General features: G+C 37.0%; 2 protein-coding genes across 2 annotated transcripts in view; one reads left to right on the top strand and one right to left on the bottom strand.

Moving 5' to 3' along the window:
* COL9A1 (collagen type IX alpha 1 chain) overlaps nucleotides 1-26,243 on the top strand; it is an 88,056-nt gene that overhangs the window by 30,694 nt on the left and 31,119 nt on the right. Inside the window, exons 13-28 of the mRNA XM_042939136.1 lie at nucleotides 1,824-1,847; nucleotides 2,728-2,781; nucleotides 4,069-4,122; nucleotides 4,777-4,809; nucleotides 5,531-5,587; nucleotides 7,013-7,066; nucleotides 11,183-11,236; nucleotides 13,759-13,812; nucleotides 18,219-18,272; nucleotides 19,897-19,950; nucleotides 20,087-20,140; nucleotides 20,276-20,329; nucleotides 20,732-20,785; nucleotides 21,780-21,824; nucleotides 22,826-22,879; nucleotides 22,985-23,038. Coding sequence (XP_042795070.1) covers nucleotides 1,824-1,847; nucleotides 2,728-2,781; nucleotides 4,069-4,122; nucleotides 4,777-4,809; nucleotides 5,531-5,587; nucleotides 7,013-7,066; nucleotides 11,183-11,236; nucleotides 13,759-13,812; nucleotides 18,219-18,272; nucleotides 19,897-19,950; nucleotides 20,087-20,140; nucleotides 20,276-20,329; nucleotides 20,732-20,785; nucleotides 21,780-21,824; nucleotides 22,826-22,879; nucleotides 22,985-23,038 — 807 coding nt within the window. The remainder of the gene's footprint in view (nucleotides 1-1,823; nucleotides 1,848-2,727; nucleotides 2,782-4,068; nucleotides 4,123-4,776; nucleotides 4,810-5,530; nucleotides 5,588-7,012; nucleotides 7,067-11,182; nucleotides 11,237-13,758; nucleotides 13,813-18,218; nucleotides 18,273-19,896; nucleotides 19,951-20,086; nucleotides 20,141-20,275; nucleotides 20,330-20,731; nucleotides 20,786-21,779; nucleotides 21,825-22,825; nucleotides 22,880-22,984; nucleotides 23,039-26,243) is intronic.
* COL19A1 (collagen type XIX alpha 1 chain) overlaps nucleotides 22,745-26,243 on the bottom strand; it is a 380,294-nt gene continuing 376,795 nt past the window's right edge. The window contains exon 52 of the mRNA XM_042939135.1: nucleotides 22,745-23,152. Within this exon, the coding sequence (XP_042795069.1) occupies nucleotides 23,118-23,152 (35 nt within the window). The 3' untranslated portion in view covers nucleotides 22,745-23,117. The remainder of the gene's footprint in view (nucleotides 23,153-26,243) is intronic.

The raw sequence follows: 26,243 nt of genomic DNA, 5'->3' as shown, positions 1-26,243 counted from the left end.
GGAATTCATGACTTTTCTGCTATGGTAAGCATTCTATGAGTAGAAAAATTTTAGAGAAATTTGAATGCACACTATAAATACATGTGTCTATTTGCAGGTAGCTTTTCCCAATAGACAACTCCCCCTTTAATTCCCTTGATAGAAAACATTTCTTGCATAATAACGGCAAATCTAAATATGCAGTATTTAGACCATAATATCACACCACTTTCTTCACAACTGGTTGTATCTCTACTGAAACGTCAACCATCAGATATAATTACCAGCCTAATCCTCTGGCTAGTCTTTTCCCGCATTGCCCAATCTCACAATTTGTGTTATTTCTTTATCTGTTAGAGGGTTTGGTTCTTAGGCTGCTTTTCCTTTCCATTTTACTCTTTATTCCTCTTTTGTTCTTATCATTAATCTGTATCTCTCATCTTTGTTTTCTATTTGCACTGTTTTCATGGCCATATTTCACTGTCTGTCAACTTTTCCATTATAAACCTACTTTCAGAAGTGAATAGCTTTGCTGGCCTTTCTCCCGTATTTTTTTACTCAGAGCTCAACATCTTATAGAGATGCCTTAAAAAAAAATTAGTGACATTTGAAATTTGTCAAACATCTAGATCTATGATAATGAAATAATTTATTGATTACTTTGGTATTTTCAAGCATGACACTTATTTCCCAAATTGATTTACATATTAAAATGTTCAAATAGGAGTAATTCTTCAAATGCCTTGAAATGCCTTGGAAAAGCCCCACTTATTATTAAAACATACTGCTCATGTGAAATTCTTGCTTGTTTTGGCTGCCTAAATAATTAGAAATAATAATATCATTATCATAGGGTGTACATTGATTCTACTAAATGGTTCATATAGGGATGTTTTAGAAAAGGAAGTCTAGAATGAAAAGCTAACATGAATATGGTATTAGAGACAGCTGTGAATAGAAGTTATTCCAGCCAATGTAGGAGAGAAAGGAGTAATAAGGATTCCCAATTGGGAAATATTGAACCTGGAAAGCAAAGATAGAGAAAAAGGGATTCTAGACAGCTGATGTTCAGTTTTATGAAGTTCAACAAGCATATAGTTAGGGTTTAGCATATACTAGTCCCTGTGGTAGGAAATAAGGCCAGGAGGATGAATAAGATGTGGGGTCAGTCCTTGATTATATGCAGTTCAGTGTTGCTAAAGATAAATAAAGTACAAAGGAGAGGGAGATGAAATAACTAGCTCTAAGATCAGATTCAGGATATCAAATTAGGATCCTATCATAAGTCATTTCAAGAGTGACACCATTTTATTCTATCTACTGGATTTGTCTAGAAACATAGTCCACCTGTCAAAAGAACGTGGTTTCTGGTCCTTTCCTCCAGCCTCCACCTGCCCCCCCCCCCTTTCTGTGCTGAATGTTCGGGAATTTCCAAACATCACATTATAAATTATAAAGCACTACACTGTATTGCTTTTAAGGTAGATTTCTTATAAAACATGATGAAAAAAAATCTTTAAACTTAGATTTAAACTGATGTGCTTCTTTGTGAGTGATGCTAAATTCTCCTGAGGGCAAGCGTGGATGACTACTTTACTTTGATTTCTTACAAGAACGTTTGGAAAAAATATTATTGGTTAGCTTAGACATCAAAAGAATATTTGAGGTGCTGAAACAAACTTCTTCCGTAGGAGTAGAGCCATGTTTGCTTTTCTTTATCCAGTCGTTACTTTAGAATGAGCATCATGTTATTTAGTGACAAAGTTTATACTTTGTTTTTGAACTGAATTATGTCTGTCTGTATTTATACTAAGTTTAAATTAATTTTTATTTTAATATTTTAGGGCCGTGGTATTCCTGGGCCCCCTGTAAGTATCATCTCTGGGTGTGTTTCTACATAGTCTATAACAATGGCCAATTTCTCAGCTCCCAAGCTTACTCTCCAACTGACAGTACCCAGTGGTATTTATAGTGTCCTACATACATGATCTTCGGTGACTACTGTGACAGCACTTCTATCCTGCTAAACAAAAAATTTTATTGATTTTAGAAATTTCTGTTCCTTTTTAATTAAAATTTAGTCAAATGAGCTATTATGTTATTGGAAACCAAAGCTAGCACAGATATATAATTCTAAATCAGTTGTTTATCATATTTGATATCATTTATGGTAGATTGTAAAAAACATCCATAAGTCACCACATCCCTTTATTTATTTAGAATTACCTTTTTTTAAAAAATTGAAGTATAATTAACATACAGTGTTATATTAGTTTCAGTTGTACAATGTAATGATTCAACAATTCTGTAGACAACTCAGAGCTCACCACAGTAAGTGTGCTCATCATCTGTCACCAAACAATGTTATTACCATCTTATTGACTTATTGACTATGTTCTCTATGCCGTACTTTTCATCTGTGACTTATTTATTTATAACTGGAAGTTTATACTTCTTAATCCCCTTGATCTATTTCATCACCTCCCTCCTGCCCCACATCCACCTTCCCTTTGGCAACCACTAGTTGTTCTCTGTATTTAAGAGTTTGTTTTGTTGTTGTTGTTTGTTTCTTTGTTTTGTTTTTTTAGATTCTACATATAAGTGAAATCATATGGTATTTGTTTTTCTATGTCTGAGTTATTTTACTTAGCATAATACTACTTACTAGGTCCATCTGTATTGTTGCAAGTGACAAGATCTTACTCTTTTTTATGGCTGAAAAATATTCCATTGTGTATATACATACAGGGTCCTCCTGGGGCAGCAGGACTCCCTGGAGAGCTTGGCCGTGTTGGACCAGTTGTGAGTACCACACTGCATTTTGATAGACATTTACTGATTTAATAGAAGATGTTACTCAGAAGGCAAATTGCCCTAACTGTATATTTTCCCCTGCAAATCCAAAAAATGGCAGATGAATTTCATTCCAGTTCATAATATTGATGGGAACCATGGATAATAATGCTACCTCATTTTTGTAGAGTGATTTTAATTTTTTTTCCAAGGCTGTCAGCTAAACTTTTCTTCCCAACTTCCAGAATTAGTGATCAAATCAGGAGATGTCACCTCCATTTTATAGACTCTCAGCCAGAATTAAGGTCCAGTGTCTTTTGTATTAGGCTCTCTGCATAAAATGAATAGCTGAAAATTATTGCCAAGTATATTTCTGTTAGGATCATTAAATTATAATTGAACCAACAGAACTTAACATTAGGCAATAAAGAGCTGAACTTTATAGAAGAAATTGTTGGTAATAAATTCTTGATGTTACTATCCAATATTTCAAAAATGTTGAAGTAGTGACATTATGTGGAGGATAGATAATTGTAAACGCATTGAGAGTAGGAGCCATGTATTATATATTTTTTCTTGCTTCTCCATATGTCTTACTATTTGATAAAATTATTTACTGAACAAATGAATATGAAATGGTTATAAAGTTAAAATAATTGTAAGATGCTTTTGACTTCTTATGGTAGAATATTCAGAAGGAAAACATACACAAGGAGTAAACTGTGGACGTTAGGGCGAATTGAAACCATTTTCATTTGAATGGCTTATTTGTATTTAGCCATCTTGGATCTCCTGTGCCATTTGCAAGACAGTATGGTGATAGGCCAAGTCATAGCTTGTGGGTAAACAGTACCCGGGAAGAGTCTGGCATTGCAGAGATTAACCTGCCATTCCATAGCTTCAGGGTGGCTGCAAACCTTCTTTTGCCACCATTATCTGGATGGTACTAGAAGTACTGGCTGTTTCAGTTCCTCTATAAATCAACTAGAAAAATAGGTGGTGTTTCCAGTTTGTTTCCAGAATAAAGCGATCATGCTACAGAAAAGAATTGGCTTTGCTTTTCCCCCCAAACTTCCTTCTGCCTTGTTTTATTACTTTGGTGAGACTGTAGCTCCTTTATTCTTCTAGTTTTGTGGAGCTAATTGGATTATGGGCCACCCATCGATTTTAGTGGCAGGTCTATGCAAGACTGAGCTCTGTAGGGGTTTCTAGTAATATTCTCTCATGCCTTACCAGTTTTATGCACTGTGTTTTGACATGTGTATAACCACTGTGTCACAATTTTCAATAACTTAGGGTGACCCTGGGAAAAGAGGACCACCTGGCCCCCCTGGCCCCCCAGGACCCAGTGTAAGTTATTTGCAGCTTGAATTTTCTTGTGTCTGAGAGTTGGAATTAAATAAACCCAAGAACCAAAAATGGAAGACCTTGTTAATCGAGTCATCATCCTAAAATTCCAAAATGGCTACCAGTTTTTTTCCCCCATTCAGAACATGGGTCTTCTTAGGACAGAAAAGTAGAGGAATAACAGTAGTTTAAAAGGAGGTTTTCTCAGGGAATGGCTTACTCATATATTTGAAGTCCTTTGACTTTTGTGATTTCTCAAATGCTCAAAACTTGGATGTATAAAAGGAACATTTTCAAATGAACTAGTTTTTACAAAGGATTTATACAGTAAGCAATTTAAAAAATAGGAGTTTAAGTAGGAGATAATTCATATTTTAAATTTATATTTGGAGTACCCCATATTTTCTATTCTTTCATTTTATATCCCTTCAGTCCCCTGAAAGAAATAATATACTGAAATTTAGGGGTCTCCAAAATGAACATGCCCTACAAGTCAAAATTTTTAGAATATTAGCATATTATATGCAGCTCTTTGTTCCTTATATTTTATTGAACAAATATATTTATTGTATTTTTGTTCAATGAACTTTCAATTATTAGTAGGTTTGAATTACATATTTAACTATATTCTTAACTTTAGTATTTTCTTTACTTTAGGGAACAATTGGTTTTCATGATGGAGATCCATTGGTAAGATGTTTACCTTTGAATGAAATACAGATTAAGTCAAAGACCATGTAATCTTCAGGTCAACTCTCCTTAAAATTACCTTGCTGGAATATGTTGTATTTCTGTTTTACTTTACTTGGATGGTGGAACAATCCATAGAACTAGTGGACTGGTAGTTTGTATACACTCACATTGTAACTGGTTTTCATTATAGAAATGATTTTGTTTTTCCATAATCTCTTTACTTTATGGCTTTCAACAGAGTACCCCTCAATCTTAGAAGATAGAAGCCAAACAGTTCCTTTGAGACTTGTTTTACTTACAGAGTGATATTCAGATGATGTTGGTAAACTGTACTAAGTGCAATGTTAGCCAATTTGACAAGGGTATGTGGACCTCAAGTTACAGCTATTCTAATAGAGGGGAAGGGGAAAAGGATCAGGTTGTGGTACACTAGATTGTCTGGAAACATTTTATTTCTTTATTAAATTAAATCTGAAATAAATATGGCAAACTATTAACACTTATTAAATCTGGATGGTGAATACTCTGTACTTTTCTGTGAGCTAGGAATATTTCTGATTTTAAAAATGAAATATTGAAAAAAGGGGTAGTCAGAGTTATTTAATGAATTTAATTATATTGGGATTCTGTAGCTAGAATCCCTAAAAAAATACCATTTTGTCATAAAGGGAGGCTCTAATTTATGCTCTCCTTATCTATCTCTCTCTCCCTTTGGCAGTGTCCCAATTCCTGTCCACCAGGTCGCTCAGGATATCCAGGCTTACCAGGCATGAGGGTAAGAGAACAATTTCAGTATTTTATATTCAAGAGTATTATCCATAGAAAAAATAGAGCCTTTCCTGTAAGCACTGGCCTTCCTGGTGAAAGACCACATTCTGATGGATTAGGCAAGTCTGTGTTCGCTTGTTCTGCGGCTTAGTCTATGGTCCTTCTTCAGTCCTAGGAACTGCAGCTGGTGCCCCTGGCAGGTACTCTTATGGAGACATGGATGTTTCATCACACAGTGCTTTTGTTGTTCGGGGAGGAAATACCCATACAATGTATTGGCTTGAGAGACTCTATAACACCAAATGAATGTAGAGAAGTTTGCTTCCTATTGAGGAAGATTGGGGGTAATTGCACACATAATGTATTTGAAACTATTTTGGTTAAGAAAATATAGGGAATACTGTACATAATAGGCAAGAAAAAAGACTTCCCAAAAATGTTTTCTCTCACTTTATATCATAGTTACTTCAAAATTTACCATAAAAATAAAAAAAATATTAAATGTTGGGGTTAGGTGGGATTTTCTCTAGTCTATGAGTCTGAAATTATTTTGAAAATTCCAGACCAATGGAGTTGTGCTATGATCTGAAAGGCCCCAGGGCACTGCTTTTCCAGTCATCCTTTTCTCTAAGGTTAGTTTTAATGGGTTCCCACAACTGCAAAAGATTTGGTCCTGGATTGGTGTCTTATTTTTCACGAAGAGCTACACTCTTGGAATGAGAGTGGCTTTGAGAGTGAAAGCTCTGATGTACTTAATTTTGGAATGTTCATTTCCCATTTGCCGCTTGTTACCACCAAAAGCACACATATGCTTAGAACAGGTGGCCAGACAGGAAGAGATAGGAGATTTTCTTCTCATGCTCTGCAGCTTTCACTGACTGCCCTTTATAGCTTTCCCTTTGCATCTAAAATTGTGTACAAGAAGAGGTGGAGGTTGTGCATCTGGGAGATCCCTTCCACCTCCATGAAGGTACAGAGGAGGCAGAAGGGTTTTCAGAGCAGCATCGAGAGAGCAGGAGATAGCCAGCTGAGCTGGGTCATCTTTAGGAAAAAAGTTACTGATGTTGGAGAAGACTTAATGCTCTTACTCCAACTATGAAAGGATGTTTAGGATAGAGGGATCTAGGGAATGGCCAGCAATACATCATGTTGCTGAACCAGAGAATAAAGCTTTTGCTATTCTAGAACAGTGTTTTTCTATTAACTAAAACTTATATTTATCATCTACAACAGTCATGTAATACACATGGCAGTATTAAGGTCATTTAAGGTAGTCATTTTCCTTGTGACATAACCTTTTTCTGTGTAGCAGAAACTGACACAGATTTAGGGAAGCAAGATCACTTTATGAGCCTTCTGACCAGTTTCCGTAACAAACCCAATACAGTTATTTTTAAATTAATTAATTAATTAGTTAATTATGCATTTTTAGGGTCATAAAGGGGCTAAAGGAGAAATTGGTGAACCTGGAAGACAAGGTCACAAGGTAAGGAAAATGAATATATGGTGGGTAAATTGTGATTAGGAGGAAGTGATTACTTTTATTACAAGAAATTATAGGGAATAATAAAGCATATTTTATCCTTCCTTTTCAAGTGATGATTGACAAGTTTTCAGTAGATGCATTAATATTCTAAGTATAATATTCTAATGTTGTTCAATTGTAAAAAACAGTAACTCACCATACATTTCATTCTTTCCTGTGTTGCTACCCCTTGCTTTTCTTTTGAAATCAATCACACTCAGCTTTTTTCCTGGATGCTTTTGATAGTCAAACATTATTCAGCTAGTTTTCCCACTCCAGTAAACAAAATTTTATGACATGTGTAAAATTTTATGATGAGTGTTGCTGACACGAGCAAACAGGAAGTTGATAGCTGATGGCTTCTCATCTTAAGTTCTGAAATAATTTGTTTCTGACTTCATTTCAATAGAATTTAGATGTTGAGTAATATGGGAGTTAGTAATAGGACTTCTGTTATTGTCTGGATAGAAACATGGCATCCACAGCACAGCCTACATTGGGGCTGGCATGCCCTGCAGAAAAACCAACATAGAAAATTAAAGTAAGGTGACTTACTTGCTTTTTTTTAATCCACTAATGTCAATTGTCTTTAAGTGTCTAAGAATTTGACTTTCTGCTTAATAAAAGTTTTGTCCCTGTTAATTGTGTAATGTTTTACAAAGTCAAACTGTTCTTATTCATGCGGGTTTTCTAGACTTTGTAGACTATGTCCTTCTACACCTTAATGGGGTGGAGGCAGAAAATTAGTCTTTTTCTTTGGAGGAGCTGGAGAGGCAATTTATTAATATCATCAGGCATTAATATCCTTGAACTCTTTAGCTAAAATCAGTCTGTTGAGCAACCTCAGATAATCAGGATAAGTAAGCCCATTTTCTGTTCCTTATTATAGTTTGGTCATTTATTTTTAAAGTCTTTTATTGCTTAGGCACTGAGTAATTAAGGCATTTTATTTATCTGGAATGTAACAGCTGGGTTAATGTCAAATTGGAGCAAGAAAAAAATTGAGTACTTCAGAAATTTTTCTGCATGCTCATTCCTCCATTAAATCTTAAAATTCACAACTAAAAAAATCCAACAATTATTTATTAAGTTCCTGCTGTGTGGCAGGGTTTATTCTAAGTGCCAGGGGCATAGAAATGAAAAAAAATACGTCCAACCACGGAGACTGGCTAAATTAAGTATGGCATGTCCATATAATAGAATATTATCTAACCACCAAAGAAAAGGTGTGTAAGAATATTACAGTGCACCAAAAGGTTTTCATGAGGTAACAATACATGTAGTAAAGCAGATATAGTAGACTTCTGTTATTTTTGATGCCATCCATACCTTCTTCCTTCTTTTGGTGGCCCCTTTTCTTTGTAGAATTTTTACAACCCTGTCCCATGGGCTTTGCGGATGGAGCTGTCAGTCAGAGTATTTTCCTCCTCTTCCCCAGAAACCAATAGTTTTGATACCTATACAAGTTAGTTATCCAGACTCTGGCTTGGTTTTCAATGGGGAACCTGAAAACTGTTTTGGTGTGTGAGATAACTGGCCAAAATTTTATTGGTAGGTGTTGAAAACTCCTTTAATTTATTTCACTTGTTTTGTCACTTACATCTCTCAGTGGGTGTCTTTAAAAACTTACATATAAAGATAGGATGACAATAGCTCATTAAAGAATGAACCTTGAAAGGGTAATAGATGCACTGAACTGTAAACTTAAAGTGGATTCACAACTCTGCCTTGAATTTACAAATTAGTTAATAAAGATTTTAAAATTTGTTGATAAATATAGAAATGAATAGTCAAAAATCTTTCTGTAAAATGATAATAAATTGCTGTTCCTAAATTTGTCACTTAATGTCAGGGTTATTGATTAGTTGTGTGCTATTCATCTGCTGGTGAAATATTTAAATCAACTGTATTAGTCCAAGGTTTATCAGGAATCTGTGGGAAAATATCCCAAACCTTGCTAATGGAAACTTACTGTGCACATATGAGTCACTGTTGTTTTGATAGGTAGGGAAATATAAGTAGCATTTAATTGTATGCATGTGTTGATTACCCACTCCAATAGCTAATTCACTGGCTTTCCCATTGGGACGGCCTCTCCTCGCCATCATATATTCTTATGGAATATAATCTGAATATAACTATGAGACTAAAACCACTATGTAATACCCTCATAATTCTTTCAAAAATCAAGTATAAATGATCTAGGCATAACTTGGTTCTTTGTATTATATGTCCAAAGTTTCTATATTAATATTGCTATTCAATTTGCTATATTTCTGTGTGTATATGTGTGTGTGAAAATCTCTTTAAGGTATGGTCTGTAGAGCAAGAACATGGGTGAACTGAAACATGTAATAAAGAAACAACAGAAATTGATTTTTATCTAATATTATGTACATAATATTAAAAATGAAAAATTTTTCTTATGATTAATTTTACAATTTGAGATATCCATTACCACAGGAAATGTAGGGCAGTATACTTATTGTAAAAAATAAAACCTTTGTCAGAGGGAAAAGTAAATTTTTTCTCAGAGTCAATAAAGTAATCTTTCTATAAGAAACAGCAGTTGAATTTCTCTTCAGAATATACTAACATTTTAAAGTATATCAGAGGCTATAAGGTTAGTATCAAAAAGTCAAAACAATAATTAGTTAGAAAACAAAATGGAAGAAGATTCCATTGGCAATTGCTACCAAATGGTCAAGATACCTTAGAACAAACTTAAATATTCAAGACTAACATGAAGAAAAGAACAAAACTTTATTGATTGAAAGAAAAAGATTTGATTAAATAGATACACTCAGTTCTAAGATAGAAAGGCTCAATATTGTAAAGATTCTAATTCTTTCCATATTAATTTCTTAATTCAATACAGCCCTAATACAAAGCAGGTAGTATTTTTGTGAAGATCTTCTGAATAATTCTAAAGTTCATCTGAAAGAGTAAGCATGTAGGAAAAACTGAAAAAGAGTAACTATCGATGAAAAATACAGACAAAGGAATTCTGTCTGAGATTAAAATGTATTATGAAATTGCAATACTTAAAATGTTGTGGTATTGGCAACATCATACAACAGATCAGAAAAGCAGAAAAAACAGATCAGAAAAAACAAGTGTATTTAACAATTTAGTATGTTAAGGAAGAATTTTCCATCCTGTGGGGAGAGATATCTGTGCGGAGATATCCTTCAATAAATGATATTAGAGAAAGTGGCCAATTACCAGGAAAAAAGAAAATGACAGATTTCTATCTTATATTTTACATTAAACCAATTAAAGATTTCTATGTAAGAAATTAAACTATGAAACAACTAGAGGAAAAATACAGATGAATATTTATGTATTTTTGGGGTGGAGAAAGCTTTTCAATGGGTGACATCAAAGGTAGAGCCATGAAAAGAAAGAGTGATTTAAATACTTTAAAAAATTGTATATGGCAGAAAAATTATAATAAGAAAAGTTTAAAATGAAAATCACAATTTGGGGTGCCTGGATGGCTTAGTCAGTTAAGTGTCTGACTCTTGATTTCGGCTCAGGTCATGATCTCACAGTTCGTGAGTTCGAGCCCCACGTTGGGCTTTTCAGATTTTCTCTCTCTCCCTTTCTCTTTGCCCCTCCACTGCTCTCTCTCTCAAAATAAATAAATTAAAAAAAAAAAAGAAAATCACAATTAAATAATGTTGTAGTTTATGGAAAAGTTTGCATAGCATGATCATATTTTCCTAAAAATACACCCCCCCACACACAATACACACTTGGAACATGAATGTATGCATATTCTCTCTCCGTCATTTCCTCTCCCACCCTCACCCTTTTTTAGAGAAGCATCTAAGATGTTACAGGTATTTATAGTTGAAAAGTGGGATTTGGGTGACTTTATTTGTATAGTTCTCTGTATTTTCTGAATGTTACACGATTAATATGGATTATTCATATAAGCTAATTTAAGAAAGTACAGTAGCATAACTCAGGGGATGCCAAATGAATTTAAAATGTGCTGAGTTACAACGAGCCTATATCTATCTATGCTCATTTGCTGCAATAACATTTGGAGTGCTTTCTGTTGTTTCTTAGGGTGAAGAAGGTGACCAGGGGGAACAGGGAGAAGTCGGAGCTCAAGGACCTCCAGTAAAGTATTGTTTAAAAATATTTAGGATATGCAAATATTCTTTTTTCATGACTTTTAGAATATTTCATGTTTAGCATTTGAATTAATAGTATTATATGAACATGGTATTCTGTATTTTTCCACCAAGCCAGCACTGGGAATTTACCATTTTTTTGAAATAGGAAAGGATCTCCATTATACATTCAAGCACCATTTTAACAAAACAAAATGTACCTATAATTACATACATTTATTTACTAGATTTCAGGGCTAGGCTATCTGAAAGCAAATACTGAACACAAGAGGATGATATATGTCTTTCATGTTCTATGGTGCTATCATATGATACGGAAAAATTCAGGTACGCTGAATCTGTAGCAGGTAGATCATCGACTGGATTTGATGTACCTTATGCCAGCATGCAATCATTATAATTAGAACATTTTTAATTCCTTGTAATCATGTTTTTTTTTAAATAAAAAGTTGGTCCCTTGTGCTTTGGCAGATTGCTGCAATTAAATGCACAGTGAAGTAATCTGGGGTATTGACATACGTCAATTTAAAGTGTTTGGGACATCAAAATTTACATTACTTTTGTATATGAAAGTAGAATTGTTACACTTTTTTTCTTGTCAGGATGAGTAGTAACAATTATGGAAATAATAATTTCTGAATATTGATTGAATTGCAGCTAGCCATGGTCTTTACTATGTAAAGCACAGACTCATGTCCTATTCTCAGAAACTAAAGAGTTAGGGAGGACAAACATGGGACCACCACCCTTCCTTGCCCTGCTCTGCTATTCCCCAAACAACTGGCCATTTATGAAAGAATTCAGGGAGTTGTGCAGATTAGTGCTTACCCAGAACTTAAGGAAATTCCAGCTAAAGGAAATAAGTCTGCACATTTGTAAGAAATGGCCTCTGCTTTTAAGCCACATAAGAACTTTAAGGAAACCTGGAGGAGTACAAGGGGCTTACTCCAGAAGCTTGTCTTCCCTGAGCCTTTGATAGGAGACAAGAAGGAGATGGACTTTATTTTACAGGAGAAAGATGGAAATAAGTAGTGTAAGAGACATATGTTTTTTGTTTTTTGTTTTTGATCTGATGAAAATTTGGTGGAGAATTGGAGTTATTTTTAAAGCCATTCCCCCAAATCCTCAGAACAGGATTTTGCAAGCAGCATTTAAAAGTATTTTCATGGATTAAGGATATCTGTTGGGTGCTGCATGGCTCAAGCATGGGTGATATTGTAGCACTTGCTGACCTTCTGGTGTTTGGGAGTGGGTTTGCCAAAATGTTTCTGTAAAACTCACAGATTTTCACTTTTTAAATGTACATCTATAAAGTAATGAACAGATTTTTAAAAAATTTGCTCTTTGGAACATGTATGTATATATGAGCTCTGCCCTCCCAAGTCATCACCTTGGGAGACAATACATGGCATTCTGATGTCACTGCCATTGGCTCAAATATTTTCGGAATTCATTTTGCGGAACTACCTTCAGAAAGAGCAGTTTTAATCTGAAATGGCCACATCTCAAGTGGTTTACATCCCAAGTGGTTATTCTAAGCTGGATCATGTTACATATTACATCTTGCATGTTCTAGCAGGTCATTCCTAACTAGTCTGCATAGAATTTGTCACTTGTCTGGATGAAGGGTTGGCCACTAAAGTGCCCCGTTTTCTCTAAGTGAGAACACGAGAGAATGACTGGCCTGGAGCTACCTTATTGTAGGCCAGTTATAGTGGACAGTTAGCAAATTGCTCAGAAGTGGCTTTTCCACTTTCCTGAAGGAGCATCTACCTCCTGCTTCTCCCAAGAGAACACCCAGGCCCACTCTTTACAGGATCCACTCCTGGGGACCTGCTGCTGTGACCAGAGAATTGAGAATGGTGGCATTTTAGTATTAGAAAAGATTTTGGAAATCACACTCATATCCTTACTTTTAGAATTACCCACTCCTTTGCCTGGGATGAGGTGAGATGGATTCTTACTGCCCCAAGATAGAGTGCCTCTATCATGGAGATGGTATAACAAATAGTGACCCCTAGTGGTTAGTAAAGACTTTAGCTCCATTTACAGGTCATAAGCTTTTGTGGGCTAGTCTAGAAACCTAATTGCCTTTGATAGCATACACTGGTGGGGAAAAATTATTCCAAAGTTTAAAACCACAACCATCTTACATGTAACCAACTTACAAACCATTAAGAAGGTAGAAATGGCAGTGTATTCTCTACCTGAGTTAAAAGATAAATCTAATACATGATTGTAGTTCTCTTATGCAGTGATGTTTCTTTTTTGTCACCAGTAATTGCTCCAACTCCAGGTATGCATATGTCTTCAGAATTTTAAAATTCTTTTGCCATCAGAATAATTCTCCTTGGATTTTCTCTCTAAACTAGAAACATTTGTTTATATAATGTCACTGTTTCTTGTTACCTTTGGTTATGTTAACATCCTTTTGGATCAGCTTTTGTGATGAGAGAAACAAGTGTGTGCTTCAACTAAAGCAATTCACTGTTGTTTTTATATTTCCAGGGAGCTCAAGGATTAAGAGGCATCACTGGCATAGTTGGGGCCAAAGGGGAAAAAGTAAGATGATGATGATGATGATGATGATGATATGATAATCAAATGTGTAAATATTTGAATTTTTTGCCACTTAAAAATATCTTATTTTTAGCAACATTAAAAAAAAATTTTAAGGTTTATTTTTGAGAGAGAGAGAGAGAGAGAGAGAGAGAGAGAGAAACCGGGGGAAGGGCAGAGAAAGAGGGAGACACAGAGTCTGAAGCAGGCTCCAGGCTCTGAGCTGTCAGCACAGAGCCTGATGCAGGGCTCGAACCCTCAAACCACAAGGTCATGACCTGAGCTGAAGTCTGACACTTGACCGACTGAGCCACCCAGGTGCCCAAGCAACATCATTTTTTATTTTTTATTTGCTTTGTGGATGTTTAGTTAGGTTTTCACATTTCTGTTATAAACATAGATGATAGAAAAGAGTAGTACATATGATACTTATGTATTATATGTTTTAAATTATCTTGAGTAAATAGAAGTAAGCAGGGCTGTTACATTTTATCTCTTTATCATTATCAATAGTTAATACTGATAGCACTGACAACAATACCTGGAAATCAAAGCAAAGACAAGGAAGGAATGGAAGGAAGGGAGAGGTAAGAGAAGGCAGGATATCCCTAAGGACACTGGGGCCATCTGTGGCTCTCTGCTAGGCGGATTGCTGAGCTCTGCCTTCAACAGGAATCTTATACTTGTGGCTGGAGTTTTCGAATCTGTCCTTAGCCCAGTTGCAAAGACCAGATTCTCCTACCACTTCCATAGCAAGGCACTGTGAGATGCTGGGGAGATTCAACAAGTAATAAGGACTTCAAATTTGTTACTTATTGGGAGAAACGAGTGAGTAGATAGCTAACTACAATGTATACAAGAGACCCATAAATTTGAGGGCAAGTGGTTTGAGGGAGTGAAGATGAAGGAGTGGTTACTCTTGATCAGGGAACTGGGAGGGCTCAGGGAGGAGGTGGTGACATCAGAGGGATGCCAGACCTACCTGGAAGACATGCTCCTACTGGTGGAGGATGGGGCTAGGGAGGGCTTGGCTGAGTATCATGAATGAAAACCTTGGAAACCTGAACATTCATGCTGTGTTCAGAAATGTCTTTCTCACTGTGTATGTGAGTGTGTGTAGGGGTGTGTCTACCTTCTCTATCAGATTTTAAGAAAATGGTTACTACTTACAGAGTATGTTAGAAAAGCCACTTTGTGGGCTTGGAAAAAGAAAAGCACTTTCTTTGCCTACCACCACTTCTGACCCTTACGTCTTTCTCTTTAGAACCTCTGGAGCTAATTTGTGTCATTTCACACAGAAGCACAGGACTTTTATTAACCGCTAAGTGGGACTAACTTGCACATTGTAGGTGCTCAAAAAAATAAAACTAAATTTTTTAAAAGAAATGCATATTTTTGGAAATTGAAGGAATTATTTTGTGACTCTTTTTTTTTTCAGCCTTGCTGTCCCTTTTGGATATTCTCATTCTGCCTGTTTTACTCTTCCATTTCCTCTAGAATATTTCTTTTCTAAAAACACTGTATTTTAAAAAACATATTTCATATTTCTATATTCATGTTACCTTAAGTAACATTCTGTGTGTATCTCTTCTGTTATTAAGTAATACATCCCATTTGTTTTGAAGTTGCTGATACCTAGGCCTTCGCTTTTTCTGGGTTTAAATCATCTAAAATATGTGACCCCACACTTTGAAACCAATTACTGTTCTGGATATGTTCTTTATTTGAGGCATGTTTTTTACTTGGCATTTTTCAAAATTTCTCATTTCCTCTGAGTTCTGTCAAATTGCTTTCCATAAAAAAAAAAAAAAAAAAAAGCAAGCTCTTCTCATGAACTCAGACCCCTGGCGTGGTTGCCTAGTAACAGCATTTTGGGTCTCAGCTTGTGCTGAACAGCAATAAGAGAGAGAGTGAGTGCATCACAGCCATTTCTATAATGCAAAGGCCGGGCTCCGCTCTCACCACGCAGGGTGAATGATGAATTCAAGGTCTTTTTCGGGTCTTCCAAATCTCTCCTTCCGTGGTGAACGTAGACTGCTTTCTGCTCTGTTCTAGTTTTTAGGGATCAAAGAATTTCAAGGCTCTGTGGTGCCTCTGCTTCGGTTGTGTCCTTTATTTGATTCTCTCTTTTCTGAACCTTCTATCAAAGGTTTTCTGATTCTTAATTCTTACTACAGATGCTGTCCACCTGGTTTTCTTGGGCTGACATCCATCCAATACTCTTTGGACTGTTTTCTATTTATTTTATCATCTCCTTACCTCAACCCTTTTCATTAGGAGATGGCCTGTGGACTCCAGTGGCCCTTCTGCCTTCTCATTCACTTAGCAGATGAGAAAAAGATTTAAAGAGGGTTGTATTTTATCATGTAGCCTATGCAGAAAGCACTAACCGCCCCCCCTTTTTTGTTTTAAAATCACAGTTTGATTCTTATAATTAAATAAGAAGGTGACATGTACAATATAACCAAGTCGGAATTGATTTCAAGACAATTACATTTCTAAAGCTGTGTAGTTTTTATGCCACCATCACTTGGTAGGGTGTTTGTTGTGAAGGAAGTAAATGAATTATTTCATATAAACTGAACCTAATGTCCATCCAGGATGGAAGAGGGCATACTCAAATCCTTATTACAATTCGTTCTTCTAAACCGCATGGCTGGACTTCTGATTCTGGATCTTGGTGGAAATCCAGTGTCACAGAATCCCACCCACAGCTGCAGCAGCAGCAGAGTCCATGCCAACTATTCTTTGGGTGGCTCCTTGGTCTTCACCGCTAACAAATTCCCATCAGAATCCTGAGAGGCCTGCAGGGTGAGTACCAAACCTCTTCAATAGGTTTGTCAAGTTCTCTAAACAGGTACCAGTGTTTTCAGTTCATGTCATCAATCAAGAATGGATACAGTGTTGGGGCGCCTGGGTGGCGCAGTTGGTTAAGCGTCCGACTTCAGCCAGGTCACGATCTCGCGGTCTGTGAGTTCGAGCCCCGCGTCAGGCTCTGGGCTGATGGCTCGGAGCCTGGAGCCTGTTTCCGATTCTGTGTCTCCCTCTCTCTCTGCCCCTCCCCCGTTCATGCTCTGTCTCTCTCTGTCCCAAAAATAAATAAAAAACGTTGAAAAAAAATTTTAATAAAAAAAAAAGAATGGATACAGTGTTAACTTAAAATATCCAGAGTGGTATCAAAGACTGGCCACAAGTACTTTGGGTGGGATGAGAAGATGCAAACTAAGTGTTTTCATATCTGAGGTGTCTGATTAAACACTCACCACGGGTGCCTGGGTGGCTCAGGTGATTAAGCAGTCACGCGAGGTCATGATCTCACAGTCTGTGGCTTCAAGCCCTGCATTGGGCTCTGTGCTGACAACTCAGAGCCTGGAGCCTGCTTTGGATTCTCTGTCACCCTCTCTCTCTGCCCCTCCCCGCTGGCACTCTGTTTCTGTCTCTCTCTCAAAAATAAATAAACATTAAAAAAAAAAATCCCTGGAGTTCACTGATGAATACAGTATATGTTGCAAACACAAAACCTCCTTTTTTATCTGGCTATTAAAGTTCTGTAGAAAGACTGATGTGCCCTTTAATATAAATGAGTAATCTTAATAGCACTGCTAGGAATTTATCCAAGGGATACAGGAGTATTGATGCATAGGGGCACCTGTACCCCAATGTTTATAGCGGCACTCTCAACAATAGCCAAATTATGGAAAGAGCCTAAATGTCCATCAACTGATGAATGGATAAAGAAATTGTGGTTTATATACACAATGGAATACTACGTGGCAATGAGAAAAAATGAAATATGGCCTTTTGTAGCAACATGGATGGAACTGGAGAGTGTGATGCTAAGTGAAATAAGCCATACAGAGAAAGACAGATACCATATGGTTTCACTCTTATGTGGATCCTGAGAAACATAACAGAAACCCATGGGGGAGGGGAAGGAAAAAAAAAAAAAAAAAAAAAAAGAGGTTAGAGTGGGAGAGAGCCAAAGCATAAGAGACTGTTAAAAACTGAGAACAAACTGAGGGTTGATGGGGGGTGGGAGGGAGGGCAGAGTGGGAGGGAGGGCAGGGTGGGTGATGGGTATTGAGGAGGGCACCTTTTGGGATGAGCACTGGGTGTTGTATGGAAACCAATTTGACAGTAAATTTCATATATTAAAAAATAAAATAAAAAAAAAATAAATGAGTAATCTTGAGGTGCCTGGGTGGCTCAGTCTGCTAAGTGTCTGACTTGATTTTCAGCTCAGGTCATGATCTCATAGTTAGTGGGATTGAGCCCTGCGTTGACAGTGTGAAGCCTACTTGGGATTCTCTCCCTCCCCCTGCTCTCTCTCTATCTCAAAATAAATAAATAAACATTTAAATGGCTGATCTTAATTTCATTTCTTTGTCTTTTTTTTTTTTTTTTTGTAGGGTGCTCGGGGCTTAGATGGAGAACCTGGGCCTCAAGGTCTCCCTGGTGCACCTGTAAGTAGTTTTCCTTTTACAAGACCCAATGACAGATTCTTTAGCAATGATCAGTAAAGATTATTTGCTCTGTGTGTGTGTGCATGTGCATGCATGTCTTCCACATGTGAATAATTAAAGTAGTAAAATGGGCAATAGTTTTTATATTTATTTAAACAAATTTTAATCATGACGAGCATCACTTTCTTGGACAAAGAGAATGTTCTTTTGACTTGGAATGGATTTTTGTTTTTCTTATCGGTGAAGTCAAAATGTTGAGTTTTTACATTTGTTGTGTTTTCCTTTTGTTTTGGTTGCCAGGATGCTTAGAGTCACAGTAACCATCTATTACTATATTTCAGTTGCTTGGATAATTCTTTTTCTTTTCTATGATTTCTGACCTCATTATTCTATATTTTGACTGTCACATGCACATGTGTCCTTATTACGGGCTGCCTCACACCTTTTCTAGCAATAAATACAAAGCCGTCTATTAATAACCGCTTTGATCACAGAAAAAGTAGAGAAGGTATAATTAAAATAGAATCTCCAACTATCAAGCTCCTATGGCCCAGTGGGAAAGACAGAATGTAACTATGTTGTACATTACAAGATCAAGCACTAGAATATGTGGTGGAGGTAACCCATGCAAGAGGATCTTAGAGGCAGGTTGACCTGGAAAGCCATTCTGGGGGGGATGGGCAGCAGAGTACAGGTGAGAAAGAACACTGTTGGTGGTGATGGGGGTATGTGTTGTCATAGGGGCTGTTACTGTCTGGCATTGTAAGTTTCTACTGAGAAGATGAAATTGAATAGATGAGGTAGGATCATATTATGGAGTACTTTTAATGCCAATCTTAGCAGTTTGAACTGATATAGTAGCAATAGGAAGCCATTTGAGATTATAGAGTGGTTATGCAATTCAACAAAAGCTGTATTTTAGGAAGACACATCCTCTATTACTGCCTATACCATAAATCAACATTAGCCAGATAATTTTGACAGGAACCCCTATCATTGCCTGGAGAATGAAATAATATGGGGACAAGATTGGCAACTGATCCAAACCTCAACTCAGCAAGATAGTCAATGCATTTAGCTGATATGTAGACATAGTTACTGATGTCAAGGTTATCTGCAGCATGGATCTTAATTTTATTATACCTATACATCCAAAGAACACAGAAGCTTTATCCATTTAAAATGAAATCAAAAGACACGTAAGTCTCAGTTATCCCCATGGCAATATAAATTTTTAAGACAATGTAATTTTATAAAAAGATTTCTCGAGGGGCGCCTGAATGGCTAAGTTGGTTAAGTGTCCGACTTCGGCTCAGGTCATGATCTCATGGTACGTGAGTTTGAACCTCGCATCAGGCTGTGTGCTGACAGCTCAGAGCCTGGAGCCTGTTTTAGACTCTGTCTCCCCCCCTCCACCCCCATCCCTCCCTGGCTCACACTGTCTCTTTCTCAAATAAACATTAAAAAAATTATAAAAAATAAAAAGATTTCTTGAGCTAGGCATCCAAGTCAGAGCAAAGGTTGAAAGAGCAGTAGTAAGGTAATATGGATGGAGTTTTATAATTTCAAAAGTCTCTCAATAAGTGACTTCTGCTTGTATTAACAACATTTTATTTTCATACAGGGTGATCAAGGACAGCGAGGACCTCCAGGAGAAACAGGTCCCAAGGGAGATAGAGTGAGTTCCAATTAGTGTTAATCACTATAAACATGGTGCTTTTTGGTGTCCTCTGATTCTGCTTACCTCTTTGATGTGTCCTAAGTATTGTGATAAATGAGCATGTCTTGTCTATCCTTGCCTTTCTGCCCTGCAGGGACCTCAAGGTTCTAGAGGAATTCCCGGTGTCCCTGGATCCAAAGGAGACACGGTATGTCCTGAGCTACAGTTATCAAGCACATTTTTCAAAGTGATTATTAACTTGTAATAAAACTTTAGAAAATAATGAAGGGAAGAAGGCTGTGACTATTTCTGAGAGACAGTCTGTTTCTTTGTGTGTCTGTAGGGCTTGCCAGGTGTGGATGGCCGTGATGGGATACCTGGAATGCCTGGAACAAAGGTAGCTGTGTGGCCCTGGCCAACCAAGCACAACATTTCCATTACTACATTACTGGGAAATGTATTTAGCTGGCTTTGGCTTTTCTCCTCCTTTTAATTTTTAAATCAAGTGTCAGCTGAAAATACTATTAGAATAGTATGTTTCTTTACTTGGTTTTAGGAACTCAGTAAAATTGCCCTGTTAATGAAAGTCGCTGAAAGAAACTGTGTATTTTGGTTAAATTTATGTCCTAAGTCCATCGTCCTCCTCCCCCCTCCCTGAACTGGATCATATTATAAAAGTGCATGTAAGGTCAGATGTAGAGATTATCCTTCTACTTAGAAGGTCTGTGTCCTTTCCTTTCTTGAAAGAAATTAAGCAGTTCATACAAGTCCAATGATGCATACAAACTTCTTTTTTCAGGGTGAACCAGGGAAACCTGGGCCTCCTGGTGATGCAGGATTGCAAGGGCTACCTGTAAGTATTTGAGTCTTTAAATGTTTATTGGTTTGGGTACATATTTTGAAAATATGAATTTTAGGGAGAAATAACTTGATAAGTTCTGGGGAACATATATGATACTTTAATTTTATATTTTTACAGTTTTACATTTTCTACTTTTTTCTGAATAACTAGCTATTTCTCTAATAACTATACTAAGCTTTAATTTTATCTTCTATCTTTAGTTCACTCAATTTGTCTTATTTCACTAACCCTGAGCTATGGGCCAGGGTCATATACTTCCTCCTACTTTTAACCAGTTCTGAAGTTCTTGTTAGCAGAGTTGAGCCATAAGAGGGTTGAGAGTATGTTCATAGGACAATGTGAGATATAAGATACCATTTTTTTTTGATGTGTGGTATTCTGAATTATTCAAATTGGTGTTTCCCTGCATTAATGTGGCTGGAGGCTAATGTGGATTATACAGATGTATTCTTGGAAACACATGTTTCAAAGTTACAAAGGGATACTTGGTGATTTGAGGACTGGCCACAATTTATTATGATATCTGTCTGACATTTCAAAATAACCAGTGAGAGAACATTAGGACTCCCAATAGTACCAAATTTTAGTTAGAGCCAGCATTCTCCTGCCATTTTTTTTCCTACTTATGCGTTAGCGATTCAGTAGGTAGGTCCTTGTTTTGTTATTCTGTACCTCAAATCATGCTGGTAGTAGAAGCTCCTATTGACCTGAAAATAGTACTGGATTATAATTTGGAAATTCATGCTTGAAAAATAACTTTAGTTTAGAGGCAGGATTTGCCTAAGGGTGTTCAGACTTAACAAGCCAGATACAGTGAAGCAATTCCTTCTAAACTGTTCAGAATTTGGGAACTAGGGAGAATCTCCCTCACATTAAAGCTTTGCTGCTGTCACGATCCCCTCGGCCCCTCGGCATGAAGTGAGCACGGCACCTGCAGATTCTCAGGTGAAGTGATTCAACCCGTGTTCTGTATGCGCTCTTTCAGGGTGTACCTGGGATCCCTGGAGCAAAGGGTGTTGCTGGTGAAAAGGTAAAAGATTAAACCTTTTTAATTAGTACTTTTCTCTATTTCTTTATTTTTTCGTTAGTGTGTTTTATTTATCATTTTTAGTATTTCCAGCCTGACTTTTATTTTTGACTCTAAGCAGAAATGAAAAAGGCTTTATGGCTTCAAATGCTATTCTCTTTCCTAGCTGCAAACAGAATACTTTGACAAAGTGTTGCTGATTAGACTTCCTTCCTGAAAGTGTCATCCTTTGCCAGTAGAAAACAGACAAAGTGTTACTGTTCTTTACCACTTAAAATAAGGAAATTGTTACTAAGCCATAGAAATTATGTCACAATTAAAAACAACAGGTGAAAGAAAAATTAAAGGGAGAAGACATAGCTTTGAATAAAATAGATAAAATGTGAATAATGTAGAATTTGGTCACTACCAGGTTATATGGCTACAGCTCTCTAATTATAGGGGTCCGCAGCATCTTTAAAGAGCAGAGATGTTCCCTAATAAGTAGACTGTGACAGACTGATGGTGCAGATGACATCGCAGACATGTGCTTTCCCTGGAGCTTGCTGGCAGGGTTTTTCTCAACAGCACATCCTCTTACTCCTCATGTTCACAGGATTCTTTTTAATTTTAATAGTGTCAGTGTCAGGTAAAAGGGCTCAAAGAAAGGTATTGGAGACAGAAGTGGTAAAGGAAAGACACATATAATTAATATTGTGAAGAAAGAAAACTTTTCTCATATTCTTGTCTGGCTAATGACCTTCATTTTTTTGACATTTGACCTTCACTTTTGGACTTTTTGACACCTTTACTATACTTGTGGGAATAACAGAACATGATCCTGAATCTGAAAAACTTTTTAATGTATCCACTAAGAAAGAGATTCTACATCTTCCCAAATTCTCAATGTGAAATTGGGAAATTAATGCTATTTAGGTGTCAGAAATGCCTGGTCTGGCCTAGACAGGTTGATGATATGCTTACTTGCTGTCTGAATTACCCTGAATGTTGCTCTTTACCTTTAGGGTAACACAGGTGCTCCAGGGAAGCCTGGTCAATTGGGGAATTCAGGCAAACCGGTAAGATGCCATGAGTTACCTTTCCTTATATTATAACCTGTTGCAATCAGTGAGCAAAGAATTAGGGAGTGTTAACTTTTTCTTTCCTTGCTTTCCTCATAACAGGGCCAACAGGGGCCTCCAGGAGAAGTGGGACCCCGAGGACCCCGAGGGCTTCCTGTGAGTACTCCTTTTCTGTAGAACCTTCCAAGGTGCCTTCTCAGGGTTTTGCTGGGTGTTCTTCCAATCATTTGTTCATTTATCCATGAATGCCTTCTGGTGTTTGAGCATGTCCTAGCCGAGAGAGACAATGGAATGGGAATGCTATTCATGTATACACATGCTTTTTTTAAATTCAGAAAGTGGAAATAAAACTTAAAAAATGTTTAAAATATGTTTAAAAAGCATGATGACCGTTTTTGCTCTCATCTCATGTTGAGGGAAGTATTTTAGTGTGGTTAAAGAACAATAGTACTGAGACATAATTCATGTACTATATAATCCACCCATTTAAAGTATACAATTTATTGATTTTTAGCATATTTGTGGAATTATGCAACCATTACCACAGTCCATTTTCAACATTTTCATCATCCAAAAAAGAAACTCTGTGTCCACTTGCAGTCACTCAACACTTCCTCCCAATCTTCTCAGCCCTACTCAACCACGAATCCACTTTCTGTCTCTGTAGATTTACCCGTTCTGAAAATATCATATAAATGGTATCATACAATTATGTGGGTTTTTTAGTGATTGGCTTCTTTCAACATGTTTGAAGTCTTAGCTATGCTGTAGCATGTATCCGTACTTCATTCCTTTTTATTGGTGAATAATTTCAGTTGCATGGATATACCAAATTTCATTCATTCTTTCATCCACTGATGGACATTTGGGTTATTTCTGCTTTTTGGCCATTATGAATGATGCTACTGTGAAAATTTTTCTGAGTTTTTGTGTGGTCACATGTTTTTATTTCTCTTGAGTACAATACATAGAAGTAGAATTTCTAGGTCATGTGAGAACTATGTTTAGGTTTTTGAGAAACTGCCAGACTTTTTTTAGTGTGAGTTTGTAAATGTGCCTATTTTGCATCAAATATAGCAACGTAGATTTTCCCTTTAACCCTTAGAGAGAAACTGATTAGGAAATTAAACGTTAATGTGAACTTTAAAAAATTCTCTCTGGCCTTCAGTATAAGTTCTTGTTTTCAAAATCTGCTGAGTATCAAAAAGAATTCCAAGTGAGAACACAGAATTATTTCTAAATATTGTTGTTACAATCTTTTAAAGCATTTCATGAGCATGTTGAATGAGGATTTTCATGTTTGAGGGAAGTGAAATATTCCAGGTGTCTTGTGACATGAGGGGAATTTTTCCATTTCTCATGGATGTTTGTCAACTGACCTCTACCAGGTGGTTTCCAAAAGTTTCTCTGCAGCCAAAGAAACTAGCTATTGCCCCTCATTATGCTCTTTGCTCCCTCGCTGCTCACTTATCCTTTTCTTCTCTCTTGCTTGAAGCCTGCAAATTTCTAATTAAAATACTTTCCTTAAATTGACTGCCAAAGCAATGAGTTTGTAGCTAGATCACATTCCTAAAACAATGAAGATTCTCCATGACTGGTCCAGAAAGATTTAACAGTGTGGGAAAGGGGCACTGAAACTTTGAGAATGTTGGCTATTAAGTCTAGTGTTCACTTTGTAGAGCAGAAAACAGTAAAGTTGAAGGAGCACCTGCTGTGTGTGAGGACCACACACTGAAGCACAAAATGTGACACAGTAGAGAGGGCTTGGCCCATCATCAGTTAAGTGCCATGGGATATATCGAGAACCAGAGGCAGAACTGCGGAAGGAGATGGGGTGGGAGTGTTTACTTCTTTTATGTGAGGGCAGGCAGATCTGTTATGCCTATATCTGTTCTGCCTATGTTTCAACCTGATTCAGGTTTTGATTTTTGCGTTTCTGTAAATGTCTAGGTTCTCATTGCAGCTCAAAGCTTTGGTGTTTTTCTTCGGTCATGATTCCTATCTCTAGTAGGACCCGCTGATTCTACCACCTCCTTTTGAAGGTCTCTTACATTTGACTCTTCTTTTCTAAGCCGACTTCCACTGGCCTGGCTCAGATCATTAGCTGCTGCTTGGATAATCTGTTGTCTCCTGATTTGCCTCCCCAGCTTGTCTATCCTTCCTCTACCAGTGTTTCCCAACAAGGTACTCCTGGCATCTTGGTTGGGATAATTCTGTGTTCCCCAGGACCTTACCCTAGAACTCCAGTAGTGTTCCCATGGCCATGGTGACACACAAAAGTATCAGGCACCATTTCAGAGGCCTGGGGACTGGCTGTGACACCAGCTGTGCAGACTGCCATCCTGGTCTTTTTGAAGTATGCCTTCTGTCATCACTTCTCTTCTTTATTTACAAATCTTCCATGGATCTCCACTGGCAATTAAAGAAAGTACCAAATCTTAAACTGTTGGTTTTCCCTCTAGTTTTATGTTCCACTTCTGCCTTGCTCAGAGCCAGCCTGTGTTCAAGTCAAGCTGGACTCCATGCTAATTTCCAAATAGTCTCTGTACTTCTCAGCCTGCCTTTCTTTTCTTATGCTCTGCACTTAGATGGCTTTCTTCTCAATGTCTCATGTGTCTTCTTAGATGTGATTAAAATGTTAATTCTATAATGAAACCATCTCTGATTATGTCCCATCCTCCAGATAGAAGTGCTGTCTCCTTATTCTGAACCCTACAACCCTGGGCCCCTGAAAACTTTTTTAAATTAATTAATTTTATTTATTGTTTTAGATTTTATTTAAATCCAAGTTAGTTAACATATAGTGTAATAATGGTTTCAGGAATAGAATTTAGTGATTCATCACTTACATATGAACCCAGTGCTCATCCCAACAAGTGTCCTCCCTAATACCCATCACCTATTTTGCCCTCCCCCACCCACCTGCCTTCCAGCAACCCTCAGTTTGTTCTCTGTATTTAAGAGTCTCTTATGGTGTGCCTCCCTTGTAGCCCCTTGCTGTGGAAACAGCGGGGATGCAGGGACACCTGTGATCCGCCTTGGTGGTCCCTACATATCTTTACTCAGGGCCTGTCGCAAGGTGGTGCTTAATAAATATTTCTTAAAATGAACTGAATTGGAGGTATAATAAATCTTGCTATGCTGCTTATGTTGGTAATAACTGACTTCTCACCAACTATAAATTTTATAGAAAAGTGTCACGAGAGGTTCTAAGTATTAGAGATCTGGAGCAGAGTTTTAACATCAAATCTACTTAGTGAAGGATACGTTTATTCTTTCATTTTACATCATTAAATTTAGTTTCATAGATAAGGGTTCACACATTTTCAACTATTCCTCACAAGTTTTAGCAGTTTTTCCT

This window comes from Panthera leo, chromosome B2, assembly GCF_018350215.1.
Source record: "Panthera leo isolate Ple1 chromosome B2, P.leo_Ple1_pat1.1, whole genome shotgun sequence".
NCBI lineage: Eukaryota > Metazoa > Chordata > Mammalia > Carnivora > Felidae > Panthera > Panthera leo.
Note: the sequence above shows the minus strand (reverse complement) of the source record. Positions and strands in the feature narration are given on the sequence as shown.